Source organism: Lemur catta, chromosome 19 (genome assembly GCF_020740605.2).
Source record: "Lemur catta isolate mLemCat1 chromosome 19, mLemCat1.pri, whole genome shotgun sequence".
NCBI lineage: Eukaryota > Metazoa > Chordata > Mammalia > Primates > Lemuridae > Lemur > Lemur catta.
The window spans coordinates 32,692,243-32,707,476 of NC_059146.1; the positions used below are offsets into that span (position 1 = coordinate 32,692,243).

At 40.9% G+C, this 15,234-nt stretch overlaps 1 protein-coding gene across 3 annotated transcripts; it reads right to left on the reverse strand.

Moving 5' to 3' along the window:
• Nucleotides 1-399: 399 nt before the first annotated feature.
• Nucleotides 400-12,445, reverse strand: PDCD2L (programmed cell death 2 like). 3 transcript variants are annotated; one of them, XM_045532405.1, is made up of 7 exons: nucleotides 12,303-12,445; nucleotides 12,021-12,187; nucleotides 11,846-11,906; nucleotides 8,852-9,225; nucleotides 7,812-7,922; nucleotides 3,622-3,770; nucleotides 400-578 (listed from the first exon to the last, which is right to left on the reverse strand). In XM_045532405.1, exons 1-7 carry the CDS (start codon nucleotides 12,408-12,410, stop codon nucleotides 448-450), a joined length of 1,101 nt encoding a protein of 366 aa, XP_045388361.1. In that variant the 5' UTR covers nucleotides 12,411-12,445; the 3' UTR covers nucleotides 400-447. The 3 variants fall into 3 exon arrangements, with proteins under 3 accessions (XP_045388361.1, XP_045388362.1, XP_045388363.1); XM_045532406.1 differs by having other exon boundaries at nucleotides 12,021-12,112; nucleotides 12,303-12,426; XM_045532407.1 differs by lacking the exon at nucleotides 11,846-11,906 and having other exon boundaries at nucleotides 8,852-9,106; nucleotides 12,303-12,438.
• Nucleotides 12,446-15,234: the final 2,789 nt, after the last annotated feature.

Sequence of the window (15,234 nt, forward strand, 5' to 3'; positions counted from 1 at the left end):
CTACAGCCCAGCACAGGTGCCAAAAAGCAAAAAGGGCAACGCTTAAAACAGAAGTTGGCCGGGCATGGTGGCTGACACCTGTAATCCTAGCACTTTGGGAGGCTGAGGCAGGAGGATCACTTGAGGTCAGGAGTTGGAGACCAGCCTGAGCCAAGTGCAAGACCCCGTCTCTACCAAAAATAGGAAAAATTAGCCAGGTGTGGTGGCTGACGTGTAGTCCCAGCTACTAGGGAGGCTGAGGCAGGAGGATCACTGGAGCCCAGGAATTTGAGGTTGCTGAGAGCTATATGACAAGCCACTGCACTCATCCTGAGTGATAGAGGGAGACCTTGTCTCCCAAAAAAAAAAAAACAAAAAAAAACCCAGAAGTTAACAACTGTGAGTTAAAATAAACACATATTTGGACATTAAAATTTATTTTAATTTATAAAAATAAAAGGAAATACTCTACTTAAATAATAATTCATCTGGGTCTTCTTGTATAATACAATATTCTTCCATGGGAGTCTGATGATTTTGAGGCCAGCAACTCTTCTCACATGTGTAAACAAGAATTGTTCCAAATTCCACAGAAAGACCTGAAAAATATAGTCAGGATTCCAGAAGAGAGAAAATTAGGAGATACACTCACAATGTACCTACTTAGTGGACAGAGCAGACTCTGGGGCAAGACTGCCAGGGTTTAAATGCCAGCTCTACCACCTTGGCAAGTCACTCCACCTTGCTGTGATAAAGGTAGTATTTATCATGAGGGATTGTGAGACAGATTAAATAAGCTAATACATATAAAATACTTAGAACGGAGCCTGGCACATTTTAAGTATTCAATGTAAAACAAAGAAAGAGGTTGCGTAATTAGAAGATACTAGAAGTGAAGAAGAAAGGCTCAGTGATAACTAGTGTTGCTAAAGGTAGTGATTTTACCTTAGAAGCTGAAAAAATTAGGTAAAGCAAAAGCAGTGCTTACTGCTTTCAGCTGGGACACATCACAGTCTATCTTATAATAAGTGCACACTGTTGAAGAAAAGCAGGAGGAGGAAAGGAGGAGGAAAATAAACTTAAAAATTAAACAAAAATTTCAACAAATCTTCATTACAACTGTCTAGACTAATGTTGAAAATCCATATTAAAATATACCACATAACAGAAACACTACTGCCAAGAAAGGATTCAGGCAAAAAATATAAAACAAATCCCAAGAGTTTACAGAAATTTATCAATGAATAGAGCCACGAAAATGACACCAAGAAAACACGAGCAACAAGACCTCCTGCTGATGTGAGAACACAGGAGCAGAAGTCAACAGGATGACTTGAGAATGATTTGGAGCAACAAAGGAGAAATAACTTCTTTAAAATGTATGCAGAGATAATGGAAAGAAAACCACTAAAGACAGAACAAAGAAGGCCAAAATAGAGCCGGTCTGAGAAATAATCTGGTGAATTTGAGATAACTTCCTTTTATTTTATTTATTTTTTTTTCTTTTTACTCCATAATCAGCCAGAAGAGAGATAATTTCCAAACAGAAATGGGTAACAGGCAGTTTACAGAGGGCAAGAGAAGACTGGAACCTTAAAACTAGTAACCACCAAGATAGAAAAGGAGGAGGTGGCAGGGATCTCAAGAGAATAAACTACTAAATAGCTGAGTACTGTACATGTGGTCTGAGCCCAGAGACTGCCACAGTTGGGGGGTAAGGAGGCGAGGGTATAGAAGAAAGAGGAGGCCAAAACAGCCTACCCATCTCATGAAAAAAATCAGAGACCACAGGAACAGAAAAGACAGATGGAAACCTAATCACAGGCAGAAAGGCAAGGCTTGAAAGTATCTCCATGAATGCAGAGGGAAAGGGCAAAGACGTTAACATGGATTTGAAAGGAGAAAGGTGTTCAAAGTAACTGCTGTTGCTTTGGTAGAAAAGCTTCAAATGCAATAAAAAGACATTCAGAAATAAAAAGGAAGAAAAAATAAATCTGCAGGTCCAAAGACATACCTTTGGATGTGCCACAATAAAAGTGATATAGAATAACAGGACACCAAATCATACTCTAGTTCAGTGACAGGACTTCATGCATACAGAAAATTCTACAGGTATCCTGGTAGAAATGTTAGTTACAACAGGAGGAAAAATCAGGCCACTCTCAGACTTCTATAAAGCAATATTCGAGGCCAAAATATATCTATATTAAAGTAAAAGATCTCAGAGAATAGAATACCCACAACCCCTTCCAGAAAAATGCACTTCCCAGTGAGACCTAGCCCCCAGGAGATGACAGGAGGCACCAGGTCAAAGGGCTGGCAGGGCTTTCGCTGTCATAAGGCAACAGGAGTCTACAAAGTTCTGAAGAGAAGTGGGACTTAAAAATTTTATACATGGGTTGCCCTTCAAATATAAATGCACTAAATACAAAGGCATGCATATTCTGAAGCAAGAACACCTATGAGCCCTCCTTAAGGCTATTCTTGATAAAATTCAGCTGTTAGCAAAAGAATCACAATAAAAGATCAGGAATAAAAAAATTCATTATAAGAATGGTGACGAACACTGAACCCATTTAAACACAGAACTAAGGGCCAACCAGAGCTATGTGCATTATGGTTATAGGCCGGGTGAGGTGGCTCACGCCTATAATCCTAGCACTCTGGGAGGTTGAGGTGGGAGGGTTGCTTGAGGTCAGGAGTTCGAGACCAGCCTGAGCAAGAGTGAGCCACATCTCATCAAAAAGTGGAAAAATTAGCCGGGTGTGGTGGCATGTGCCTGTGGTCCCAGTTACTTAGGAGGCTGAGGCAGGAGGATTGCTTGAGCCCAAGAGTTTGAGGCTGCAGTGAGCTATGATAGTGCCACTGTACCACTGCACTCCAGCCTGGACGACAGATCAAGAACCCATCTCTAAAAAAAAAAAAAACTTGTAATTGTTCTTTAAAAAAATTCTAAAAATATATAATGATGATAAAATAAAATAATTATAATCATTTTAAAAGGTACTTTTAAAAATAATAAATTTTGGTTATATAATAATGTCAGGAAAATCATATTAAGGATGGAAAAGAACTTGGCCTTAAATCAACCAAAATGGTATCAGTGCTTGTGATAAGACTGGCTGAAATATAAGTTTACTAAATAATTTTAATTTCCCTAATTTTCTGTAATTTGCTTATGATATTTTATAAGTAAACAAAAATAAAAACATAGTCTTTCATTTCAAAGTAATTCTAAAATAATGCCAGACATTCACAAATTAATAATGGGCTTCTTGCCGGGCGAGGTGGCTCATGCCTGTAATCCTAGCACTCTGAGAGGCTGAGGCGGGTGGATCTTTTAAGCTCAGGAGTTCGAGACCAGCCTGAGCAAGAGCAAGAACCCGTCTCTACTAAAAATAGAAAGAAATTATATGGACAACTAGACCCCATCTCTACTAAAAATAGAAAGACATTATATGGACAACTAAAAATATATAGAAAAAATTAACCAGGCATGGTGGCACATGCCTGTAGTCCCAGCTACTCAGGAGGCTGAGAAAGGAGGATTGCTTGAGCCCAAGAGTTTGAGGTTGCTGTGAGCTAGGCTGACGCCATGGCACTTTGTCTCCAAAAAAAAAAAATTAATAATGGGCTTCTTACCTAAATTAGCACTTTTGAGCATGCTGACCAATGCTGGCATAAGCTGAAACTCAAATGTCCTCTGGCCTCCACAGTGGCTGCAGGCTGGGAGCTCAGTGACTTTGGATGTAGGACAGGTCAAAAAGAGTGGCTCTCCACTCCAGGAATACCTAGGACAAAGAACGCACAAGTCACATTCCAACATCTAAGGCCACGCTTTGCAGCCTTCCTTCCCGTCTTGCAGAGTACCAGGAGCAAAACAAGAAAGCAAAGAAATCCCTCAGAGGCCCAGAAAACTAGCAGCATGGCTATAAAGCATAGCAAGATAGCTGAAACTCTTGTCAATGCTTGATTCAAAGTCTTGAAAGCACTAAAGCCAACGTCAAAGTGAATCTATCTAAAGCTGCAACAAAGTCCAGACCCAGCTCAAATGCAGATTAAATGGACTCAGACCTCCACGCTACTGTCCTTACAGAAGAAGGGGCATGCCCTTATAAGGAGTAAATACTTACTCCTTATCAGTATCTACTATTCAACATACAATTTCTGGTAAATAATTTAAAATACTGGAAATGCAAAGAATCAGGAAAATTTAACCCATAAAGGAAGTTAATGCAAGGAGACCCATGGACAAGATGATGGGTTTATCAGACAAAAACTTTAAAATACCAATAATAAATATGTAAAAAAAAATCTAGTGGAAAAGGTGAACAGGCATACACAGATGAGAAATTTAGCACACAAATGTAACCTAAAAAAGACTGAAACAAATGCTAGAAATAAAACAGTGCTGTATCAGAAATAACTTCATTCAAAAGTTAACAGTGGACTAAATGTAACAATTTAAAAAATCTGTGAATTTGAGGAAAAGTAAATAGAAATTATCCTCCTTCACCCCAGTCATATGTGGGGGGGCGGGGAGAATAGAAATTATCCAAAATAAAACAAAAAGTCAAAATAACAACAAAAAAGAGCATTTAGGAACTATGGTACAATTTCAAATAGTCTAACATACAAATAACTGGAAACCCAGAAAAAGAATAGAAAAAATAATTCAAGAGATAATAGCCAAAATTTTTCTAAAATTAATGAAAAGACAAATCCAAAAAGCTCAGAAAAATCTCAAGCAGGACAAATTAACCCCCCCCCCAATACCTAACAAATTGTTGAAAACCAAGAATAAAAAAAGATATATTACAAACAAAACAACAATAAGAACAGCTCGTTTCTAACAGAAACAGTAAAGGCAAGAAGACAACAGAATAAAAGATTTTCAATGCTGAAAGGAAAAAAAGTAAAAAATAAATCTTATATCCAATGAAAAGGTCCATTTAAAAGAAATATTAAATACATTTTCAGACAAACAAACCCTGAGAAACTCTCTCCAATAAACCTAAATTACAAAAAGTATTAAAAGAAATTCTTTAGACTGAGGGGCAAGACCAGATAGAAACATCTGCATAAGAAATGTCAAACACCAAATACGAAGATAAACATAGAACAACTTCCGATCATTATTTTATTTGTATTTCTTTTCCTTAAAAACTATTGACTATTTCAAGCAAAAATAACCATATATTGTGGGATTTATAGCATATACGGAAGTGAAATACATTAAAAATAAGATCCCAAAGAGTAGGGGAGAATAAATGGGAACCTGTGGTATAGTTCTTAGCACATAAGGCAGTAAAATATCAAGTGAAGGTAAAACCAAGTCAATGATATACATTATAATCACTAAATCCAACCTTAAAAAAAAACACAGTTATAAGTGAAAATCAAGAAAAGAGAGAAAATGGTAAACTAAAAGTACTCAATTCACTGAAAATTAGGTTAAACAAAAAGGAACAGGCCGGGCACGGTGGCTCATGCCTGTAATCTCAGCACTCTGGGAGGCTGAGGTGGGAGGATTGCTCAAGGTCAGCAGTTTGAGACCAGCCTGAGCAAGAGCAAGACTCCATCTCTACTAAAAATAGAAAGAAATGATCTGGACAGGTAAAAATATATAGAGAGAAAAATTAGCCGGGCATGGTGGCACATGCCTGTAGCTATTCGGGAGGCTGAGGCAGGAGGATCACTTGAGCCCAGGAGTTTGAGGTTGCTGTGAACTAGGCTGATGCCACGGCACTCTAGCCTGGGCAACAGAGCAAGACTCTGCCTCAAAAAAAAAAAAAAAAAAGGAACAGAGGGACCAAAAAAAAAAGGAAACAAATTGAAAGCTAGGCATGGTGGCACACACCTATAGTTCCAGCTACTCGGGAGGCTGAGGCAGGAAGATAGCTTGAGCCCAGGAGTTCAAGACCAGCCTGGGCAACATAGTGTGATCCTATCTCTTTAAAAAACATAAAAATAATCCCCTCTGCAAAAAAAAAAAAAAAAAAAAAAGGAGGAAAAACCGAATAGCAGAATGATAACATTAAGCCAACAGTACCAATAATTATGTTAAATGGACTAGATACTCAATATAAAAGGAAAATGTCAGCCTGGATAAAAAAAGGCAAGACCTGAACATACAAGCTGCGTATGAAACATGCTTTAGGCCAGGCGTGGTGGCTCACACCTGTAATCCTAGCACTCTAGGAGGCTGAGGCAGGAGGATCGCTTGAGGTCAGGAGTTTGAGGCCAGCCTAAGCAAGAGGGAGACCCTGTCTCTTTAAAAAATAGAAAAATTAGCCAGGTGTAGTGGCACACACCTGTAGTCCCAGCTACTGGGGAGGCTGAGGCAGGAGGATCACTTGAGCCCAGGAGTTTAAGGTTGCAGGGAGCTATAATGACACCACTGCACTCTACCCAGGGTGACAGAGTGAGACTGTCTCAACAAAAAAAAAAAAAAAAAAAAGTAAAATCGTATTAAAATATGGTTTTTTGGGCCGGGCGCGGTGGCTCACGCCTGTAATCCTAGCACTGTGGGAGGCCGAGGCAGGCGGATTGCTGGAGCTCAGGAGTTCTGTCTCAAAAAAAAAAAAAAAAAAAAAATACGGTTTTTCATCTTGAATTGACAGAAATACAAAAGCACGGAGTCCGTATTACTGGTAAGGCTACGGGAAAACAGGGACTTAAGTATCGCCAGTCATAATTAAAGCATATGAGCCCTATCTGTGGGAGTCAATCTGGTGCTATCAATCAAAATTACAATTGCGTATACCCTTTGGCCTAACTACGCCATTTCAGGGAATGTATCCTACAGACATACTTGCATATGTGCAAAATGACATAGGCACAAAATTGTTCACTAGCATTATTTACAATAGCAAAAGTTTGGAAATAACATCAAATGTCCATTAGCAGGGAAAACATACAAGGGTACAGTACCATAAAGCTTTTTTTTTTTTTTAAACAAATTTAAGTAATGAAAAGATACAGTTCTCCCAGATATAGTGTGGAGTTCAAAAAAGCAGGACACCTAGACAATGTGTCTAGAATACTTCCTTCTGTGTAAAAAAAAGGAGGGGTGAAGCCAGCTGCGATGGCATGTGCCTGTCATCCCAGCTACTCGGGAGGCTGAGGCCAGAAGATCATTTGAGGCCAAGAGTTCGAGGTCACAATGGGCTATGATCATGGTCTGTAAATAGCCACTGCATTCCAGTCTGGGCAACATAGGCAGATGTTGAAAATAAAAAAAGTGTGGGGGTGTGGCAGTGGGTAGTAATACACAAGTTGTCATATTTGTTTGCATGTGCACAAAGAGACCCTGGAAGTACACATAGGTAAACTAGCCACAGTCGTTACCTGAGTAGACTGGGGATGGTTGGAAAGGAATAATTTTATTATATTTACACATATATACATATGCACGTATTTTTATACTTTTGAGCCTCATGAATGTATTACCTTTTGAAAATTTAAGCTTAAAAAAAGAACAAAAATATTCTGAAGAATTTTTAATATAGGACAACCTTCAAAACCAATGTTTATTGGAAAAAAGTTATAAATACTTTATGATTCCAATTATTTAAAAAAAAATACATAATACCGTCTGATTCAAGCACCAGAGACAAAAATTTTTAAAACAATACACAACACCTACATACATACATGTATCAAAACGCATAAAAAATAAGTGACGGTAATATACTAAAATCTTAGCAGTGGTTCTTAGTTTTGGGAATATTACGGATTTGGGTTTTCTCATTATACCTTCCTGTGTTTTCTAAACTAATATGTATTGCTTTCATAAACAAGAAAAATAAAAGAAAACGTGCCTTCTTTACCTCAAAATCTGCTCCTGACAAGCAGCAATTCTCTTCATAAATTTGTAAAACATCTGATCTCCACTTTTAATTACAGTCTTCTCGTATTTCTCATCTCCATCACTAGAAAGACTAAAGAGAGAAGCAGAAAATCATGATATTTGGAAGAGGAAACAAGATAATTCTTTTTAAAAAAATTATCAAACAAATACATGTACACAATTTAAATTCAAAAATATTTAATCACTTATCATGTATTTCTGTAGTTCCCTGCCCCACCCTTTTCCCAAGCCATTTTCAACTCTGGAGTAATTGTAATTTAAACAGTCATTATGCCCATTGACTCCCTCTATTATAGAACATTTTCAAACACCAACATGTTTGTGTTTAACATTATTGTCTTTAACATTATTCTGAAAAAGCCTAGAAGTGTAAGAAAGCACATCATCTATCCAAATACCTTGCTGTAATTCTACTAATAGCAGAAATGATCATTCTTACTTCTTTAGAGTGCTTTGGTTTATAAAGCCTTTCTATATCTATTCTCTCACTTGACTCCCAAAATCATCTGATGAAGTAGACAACAGAGATATCATGGTCACTCCCATTTTACAGGTGAGAACTGAGGATCTGGAAGGGTCTCCAAGGTCCTGGGCCAGTTCCGGAGCCGCAGCCAAGACTCAATCAACAAATGGCATTTTTCCAACTCACCTGTCTCAACTATAGAGATATTTAAAAATATAAAAGACAGTTAAAGAGACAGTGAACACATCTTCTGTAAATGCAAGGCATCTCCAACTTCTGTCTCTTCATACATGTTCATTTTCTTAATGGCACTTAAAAACAGAGCAGTGTTTTCAAGCTAACTCGAGGCTGGCTGATCAGGAGATCCCCTTGTCTCTGTCTCCTTTTCCTAACTAAGAGGAGTGAAGCAGAAAGGCCCTACACATGGAAGTTCTGACTGAAAAAAGTTCCCTGGGTCCTGGGGCAAAACCGAAGGGCACCTACCCTGGCTGCCTCCTGACCAAGTCCCCTCTCAACCTCAGCAGCAACATTCTCACCTTTGGGAAAGCAACTGTTCCATAGCAATTCCTTCTCTCTGTTGATAGTCCCTCAGTAGGCTGTGGGCATGATCCAGACTGACAAAGTCCCTGTAATCATCCTCATCTGCCACACAGATGTAGTAGGGCAGGAACTGTGGCACCACAGCAGACAAGACCATCTGTTCCCCAGGAGGCACAGGATGAGCAGCACCCTGGACAGCATCTTGCAGGTGGAGGTCTTGGAGCTGAGCAGTCCAGTCTACATCTTTGACACTGTTAGAATCATTTCCAAAATCCAAGGTAAGCTGTGGTGAAGGCACCTCCTCAGTGTCACTGCCCCAGTCATCTGCACCTTCACACCAGTCCTCAGCGGCAAAGCCACTTTCCTGTTTCTGGAAGAATATCCAGTGAATGGCGTTCAAGCACACTTGGGTGATTTCTCCTATTCCTCTGGCTTCAGCCACCCATCCCTTCACCCTCCTGAGGGAACCTTCACACCAGCCCCTCTCCCTCTGGCACACTCAACTTTCTGGACCCCATCTACGGAAAAGCACATCAGACGTGACATAAATACTTCTTTCCTTTTCAAGAAAGTGTGGCAGATGTAGTATGCAGTTTCTCCAACCATCTTTTCCAAAATCTTTCTGTTGTACTTGATGCACTGCACACACTTAGCAGCTAGGGTTTCAGACATGATCAGAGGTCTGCTAATCAGATCCACTAGAGAGATACACAAACTTGAGACAGAGTGAAGTGGGAAGAAAAGCCATGGAGCAAAAGGCAGCCAGTCTGTAGCTACAGATAGAGCAAGACTCTGGAGCCAACAGCTCTGTGACAAGGATGGCTTCTAGTTCCCCTGACCACACCTAAGCTCCCAGACTGCAGGATAGGTAGCATAGCAGCTCTCTGACGGCCAGTTCTGAGCTGTCATTCTGGAGGTCATTCCTGGAGCTGCCTCCTCCAGCCTATCCAATTAGTAAAAAACTAATTCCTTGTGTTAGGTGTGCCTCAGCTTAAAAGACCCAAAGTACAGTGCTTTTCTGTTATCTGCAATCGAACCCTGCCAAGCATAGACAGCCACATCATGTTTTTATACCCAGGATTACTAGTACTATGCTTGGCATACATCAAGAACTCAATGTGTACATAAAGACACATTTACAGGCAAAAGGAGGCTGAATTTTGTTCTGTAGCTACCAATTCGCCTGACTTTTTTCAATTCAATAGATTCAGATTTCATCGTATTAAATATGTTTGTTATATACATATATCACAGTAAGTATATTTACTATAAACACATATATATTACACACACATCTGCATACACACCTGTATATTTTCCCAAACAGAAAAATCAGTAAACTATTGTGTCTTAAGACTGTTAGTGTAAATTTAAAAAAAAACAACAATACACAGAATGGAATACTCTTCAGCCTTAAAAAAAGAAGGAAATTCTCTCATTTGTGACAACATGGATGGAAGTGGAGAACATTATGCTAAGTGAAATAAGCCAGGCACAGAAAGACAAAATACAGTACTGCCAAAGTAGCAAACATAAGAAGCCATGTTTGCTTCCCCCCTTCAAATCAGGATAATTTCACAAAGTCCCTGACTCTGTGACAAGGTGCAGCTCTCTAGAAAGCTGCTTTGAAGACAAAACAGGATACAGCATATGGACCCCCACGTCTCTTGTTTAGGTCACTATATTCCTTAAAAGATAAACGAGTCCTTGCCTTTTCTTGCACATAACTTCTGATGGGGTTAGTAGTTATGCTTCTTTGTTTATTTATTTATTTTTTGAGACAGAGTCTCACTCTGTTGCCCAGGCTAGAGTGAGTGCCGTGGCGTCAGCCTAGCTCACAGCAACCTCAAACTCCCGGGCTCAAGCAATCCTCTTGCCTCAGCCTCCCGAGTAGCTGGGACCATAGGCATGTGCCACCATGCCCGGCTAATTTATATATTTTTAGTTGTCCAGCTAATTTCTTTCTATATTATTTTAGTACAGATGGGGTCTTGCTCTTGCTCAGGCTGGTCTCGAACTCCTGAGCTCAAACAATCCACCCGCCTCGGTCTCCCAGAGTGCTAGGATTACAGGCGTGAGCCACCGTGCCCAGCCAATCATGCTTCTTTAATTTATGACCAGATGTATTCTTACACCCAAAGGTTGATGTGATTCTGCTTTAACGTAACTTCTGAGCAAGTTTGATGTGATTTTGCATATACTGAACAGCCACCACCTGTATATAACCAGTGGCCTGAAACACTGCTTTGAAGCAGTATGACAGAACTTCTGGGCTGTGGGCCTCGGTCTACAGTCCTCAGTAAGACTTCTGAATAAAACTAACTTTAATTCTTTACTAGCTTGATTTTTTTTCTTTAGTCAACAGCACGTACTCACTTATCTGTAGAATCTAAAACAATCCATCTCATAAAAGCAGAGAGTAGAATGTGCTTACAGAGACTAGGGGTGTAAGGAATGGGGAGATAATGGTCAAAGGGTACAAAATCTCAGGAATATGATGGGGTTTTTTAGTTCTATTGCGCAGTATGGTGAATATAGTTAACAGAGTACTATACAATTCAAAATAGCTAAGAGTAAATTTCAAATGTTCTCGCCACAAAAATAAGTATTTGAGGTGCATGTTAACTAGCTTGATTTCATTATGCCACACTGTGTTCATAAAGGATGACATCATTTTGTACCTCATGCATTTTATACATAATAAGCTGTTAATTTACAGTAAAAAAAAAAGTTGAAGAAATCCAGGAGGAAGTCTCCATCTCCTTTTAAGAAGTTAGAAACCATAAAAACAGACTAAAAGAAAAAAGTAAATAAATAAATGAACTCACAAAACCTTAAGAAAATAGCATTTTCTGGTTCTGAAAAAAAGCCAAAACCATTCCAATGTACTACAAAGAACACGTTGTGAAGGTCTGTCCTACCTCAACGATATTCTGGAAAATATCGTGAAATTCCAGCAAAACATAATATGCCAGTCACAACCGCTGTACCTGAGCGTCCCGGGCCGCCTCCTCTCGCACCTGCAGGCACTGGGAGCGGAACACCTTCCAGCTGAAGGGTGAAGACAGCCGGCCGTGAGGGTTCCAGCCCCGACTCCGGCTCCCGCACCCCCACCCGGCCGCTCGGAATAACACCCTGGGAGGACCTCGGGGCTTCCCCGCCTACCTGCGCGCCCCGCCGTCGCCGCAGGCAGGGCAGGCGCAAGCGAACACGTGCAGCAGCCGATGAAACGGGGAGGCTTCCAGCGGGCAGTACACCTGCACGACCAGGGCGAGCGGCTGCCTGCAGCGTTCGCACAGCGGCCTCGGCGCCGCCACGGCGGGCAGAGCGTCCTGAGGGCAGGGGAGGCGCTCAGACCCCGACTCTGCCCCACCAGAACCCCGCCCACTCCCTCTCTCCACACCTTCGCGGGCACCCGGCCACCCCAGCTGTGGCGCCCACACTCACCGGAACGCCGCCCAGCTTGCTGGCGGTCCAGGCGTCCGGCCCCGTCGGGCTGCCGTGCACTGCCGCGTCTCGAAGTCCGAGCAGCACCGGCTTCCGAACGGCCGCCATGGCCCCCGGGCGCCCACAGAAAAAGGCGAAGTACGGGTGCCGAGAGGGTATGCCGCTCTGCGCACGCGCGCCGTCTCAGACTGCTTGTTGGCATCCCTTCCGGGGTTACCGAAATTTCGCTTTTAAGGCACTTGGGTTCCGTCTGGACCCGCACAGACGACTGCAGGTGTCATGGCTTCAAAATCTAGAAGCCCCAGGCATTATGTGCTTCGTAATGCGGTGCAATAGGAAACACACACCATCTACTATGAAGTAGTCTTGCCAGACAGCTTTCCCTGAAAATAAAAATTTTAGGTGGGGTAATGGTATTATCCCTCATCAACAAGAAGAAAAACAAGAAAGCTCTTAACTTTTAGAGATACACACAAATACTTATAGATGAAATGATATCTGGGATTTGCTACAACATAATTGGGAGAAGGGATGTAGATGCAGTAAGAGTGGCCATGTGTTGATAATTGTTGAAATTTGGTGCCAGGTACATGAAGCTTTATTATACTATTAAGTTTTTATATGTTTGAGGTTTTCACAATAAAGTTTTTTAAATGCCTGCAGCACAATATTGGTGAAATTCAAAAGCATCGTTTGAAGAAGCCAGACACAAAATGCTATGTTCTGGTAAAGCTAAAACTTTAGGGAAAGAAACCAGACCAGTGGTTGCCAGAAACCAGATCAGGATTTGGGTTCAGGGGGTAGGGATAACCCACAAAAGGGTGTCAAGAACTTTTTAGGGTGAAGAAAATGCTGTATATCTCAATTGTGGTGGTTACACAACTGTATACATTTGTCATCACTTAGGAATTGTATACTAAAGACAGGTGAACTTTATTACTTGTAAATTATACCCCAATACACCTGACTTTTAAGAAATGCATGTTGCAGCTGGTTCGAAGGTAGTGAGTTATCTCAATTGATTGTTCACCGTTACAGATTGAACTCTTTGTTCTACTCTTTCATCCCTTCTCACTATATTTGACTAGTCTAAAAAAAAAAAAAGCATGTTGCAAAAGCACTATTTCAGGATTACAAAGGGTGCAAAGGAAATGTATCTTTCCAAGGACCTACACCTCAAAGGAGGAAGCACTAGCCTTGGAATGTTTGGCTCCAGTTCCAGGAAAGACCTAAGATGAAACCACTTTACTCCTGGTTTATCACTCTGCCAGCTGACAGCTTTGAAAGGCTCTGTGAAGTCTGACCTTGATGTACACCTCAGATCTAGCAAAAGATGTTGGATGACTTGGCAGATATGTGTTATTTTAGCTAATGTTCCCCAAGATATTTTTAATTATTGCAAGAAATAGACTCCAAAATTCTTATTCTTGCTGACATAGCAAGACATCCCCCAACAGTTACTAGCCTCCCTCTAACATCAATCATGTTTCCCTCATAGTACAAGGAGGCTTGTTGTTTAAGGCAAATTTTCAGATGTTAATTGTTGTTACCAAAGGGGATCATATACAAACAATTCTGGAATTCCAGAGGCAATGTAACATCAAACTTGTCACTGATATTATTGTGGAGTCTCGGAACAATGTAATCAAAGACTGATTACATGTGTGAAGTATCTGATTTAACTCACAATTGTGTAGGTTTTGGACCTCCTGACAAACTTGCACAAATCAGCAAGTTGTGATACAATTTGTATTTAAGGAAGTACAGCACGAAGGTGTTGAAAGCTGCTTTAGTCTCCCACTGACAACCTACCTGTTCAAAACTTATAACTGGCAGCCATGGGACAAGTTGAAATTGCAAGTGATGACAGCGGCAGTGATAAGGAGCAGAACAAGTCAGGGCCAAGGGACATGTGGCAATTGACATGTGCCAGTTCCTCCTGCATAACAAAAGTAATGGGACTTGGCGGCTGGCCTACAAAAGCACAGTGGTCGCACTGCAGATCCTTCACGTGAAGCCAAGTTAGCCTGAGAGGGTCTCTGCCCTCCTCTTCCTATAGCCTATTTTTGTGCTGGCTCCTTTGTGACAGAGGAAGTGCTTCTGACAGAGTAAGGCGTCTACTTTTCATCAGCTGCATTAAGAAAGGGGTGGGTCAACAGGGGCCTCAACAGAGCTTGCCAGCCAAAGAACATCATCCCCTTCCAAAAGTAGATATTCACTTTTGGAACCAAAAATAAAAAATAAACCAAAAAACTCCCCCCCAAAACCAAAAACATCATTTTAGCAATAGAATGATGAAAAGTGTTAATAGTTTCTTAGCATTATTTTTAATGGACATTTGCATCTGTGTGGTCACTTTCTATAACTAGGGTATTCCCCACTTTGAGTCCTGTAGGTGCAATTGGCGTTCCCCTTATAGGAGCAGAAAATAATAGTCCCGGCTGTCCTGTCTCGAGGAAGGCATGAGACAGAGCCAGAGTGGAACTTGGACGTGGGTGACCCAGGAGAGGATGGGGGTAAGGCAGCTCTGATGACAGGGTTGGGGGCAGCCATTTCCCAGCCCAGCTTGTTCTGTAGCATGGTCTGGGGTGTAGGTGCTGGAAGCCCAGCCTCTTAGCGGGCCCATCAACTCTTTAAATAAAATTCATTTTCTGCTTTATTGGCCAAAAAATATTAATATCTTGAGAAGATAAAAGGGCAGTTTGTTCAAAAATCCTGTTTTCAATATCCACTTTATGAAAGGGAAGAACTGGCTGAGCATCTGGCTAGGAGACATTGGCCAGGAATTCACCCAAAACAGACATAATCTCAATGTAGTATTTAAAACCACCCAGTGAATAGTAGCATATGATTTCTCCAGTCATACAGGTGAGGAGTGAAAGGAGGTCTTGGGATGTGATTACATAGGTCAAGTCACCCTCCTGACTTTGAC